The sequence below is a fragment of the Chrysochloris asiatica genome, unplaced genomic scaffold, assembly GCF_000296735.1.
Source record: "Chrysochloris asiatica unplaced genomic scaffold, ChrAsi1.0 scaffold00741, whole genome shotgun sequence".
Taxonomy (NCBI): Eukaryota; Metazoa; Chordata; class Mammalia; order Afrosoricida; family Chrysochloridae; genus Chrysochloris; species Chrysochloris asiatica.
In genome coordinates, this window is record NW_006409259.1 from 23,079 (window position 1) to 24,487 (window position 1,409).

The 1,409-nt window shown below is 31.2% G+C and overlaps 1 protein-coding gene across 1 annotated transcript in view; it reads left to right on the top strand.

Moving 5' to 3' along the window:
- LOC102827893 (protein sel-1 homolog 2-like) overlaps window positions 1-1,409 on the top strand; it is a gene marked incomplete at its 5' end in the record, with an annotated part of 67,077 nt that overhangs the window by 2,140 nt on the left and 63,528 nt on the right. The window contains one exon of the mRNA XM_006877977.1: window positions 1,141-1,295. Coding sequence (XP_006878039.1) covers window positions 1,141-1,295 — 155 coding nt within the window. The remainder of the gene's footprint in view (window positions 1-1,140; window positions 1,296-1,409) is intronic.

The following is a 1,409-nucleotide window of genomic DNA, read 5'->3' on the forward strand; positions in this document are numbered from 1 at the left end:
ATAAATTTATAAAAAATATTTTAAGCTATTCTTTTAACATCAGTTATATTATTCTTTTAATACAACTGAATTTCTGATTACTTCCTAGTTACTTTTCAAAGGTGTTAAATGATTGTACTTATATTCACAGACTATTTTTTTACATATTCTTGTGATATACTTTCCTTAAACTGAGAGTTTGAATGTAACACCAATAAATATTAACCAGTTTTTCTAGCGATAGCATTTAGAATATGAATGACTTGTTAAAAACTTTCTAAAGAAACAAATATAAGGCACAAACATTGGCTGTCGCTATCACTTTACTTGAGAACAATTCAACCTTTGTCCTTTGTCTATTAAAAATAAGTGCAAGGCTAATACATGTTCCTAGAATCTTTTCCAAAGTTGTATGTAACAACTCATCTTGCAATACCATTAAACATAATAGAGTTTATAATTCTTTCAAGAGGTGAATAAGGTCAAGTCCATTTGGTTAATATTTAGAATCAAAATGACATCAAAACATACATATATGACACTATTAGGATCTGAGAAAAAAGAAATTACTTCTGAATTTAAGACGCTATAAAAAAAAGGTGATTTCATAATGAACATCAGTATATATTTATTTCAAACTTCACTCTTTGATATGTGTACTGTTTTATTTTCAAACCATTACTTATTGTTTTATTTTCAAACCGTTCATAGAAAGTAATTAAGGAGTAGATATTACTTTCATTTTCTAGGTTCAGTCCCAGGAAATGCCAATGATAGAGGGTGTCTCCTCTTTTCGTGAGCCTGCTGGCCAAGATTTTCAGTAGGATCGTGTATAGTATTATACTGATATGGGTTGCAAAGAATAACTAGGTTTTATACCCTCTTCTCAGAGTTCTGGTACTGCTTTAGGAGAAGCACTAGACCACAATGTCAGTTTGAACCATGAGTCAGAACCAACTCGGCAACACTTAACAACAACAACATACCCTCTTCTCAAAAGGAAAAAAATCAGAAATTTTAAATTTTTTCAAGTAACTTCTATTTCAGTAGGGGACCAGATTTGTATACAATTTAAGAATAATAGGCCTAGCAATGTTTTCTCTAAGTTGACTTTCATCTCTTGCAACCTTGTGCTATTCTCAGACTTATTTCTATTGACAGTTGCTGACAAATTGGAAAAAACTGAAGGTATCCCAGTGGAAAAAGTGAGACTTACCGAAAGACCTGAAAATCTGAGTTCTAACAGTGAGATTTTGGATTGGGACATATATCAATACTATAAATTTTTGGCAGAAAGAGGAGATGTTCAGATACAAGTAATATATACTGAAAATCTTGTATTTTTAGAACATGAAAATTAAAAGGGTTTTCATTTTTTCCTAGTCCTGGAGGTGTTAACAATGCCCAGTTTGGGTGGTAAAGGGAAGAGA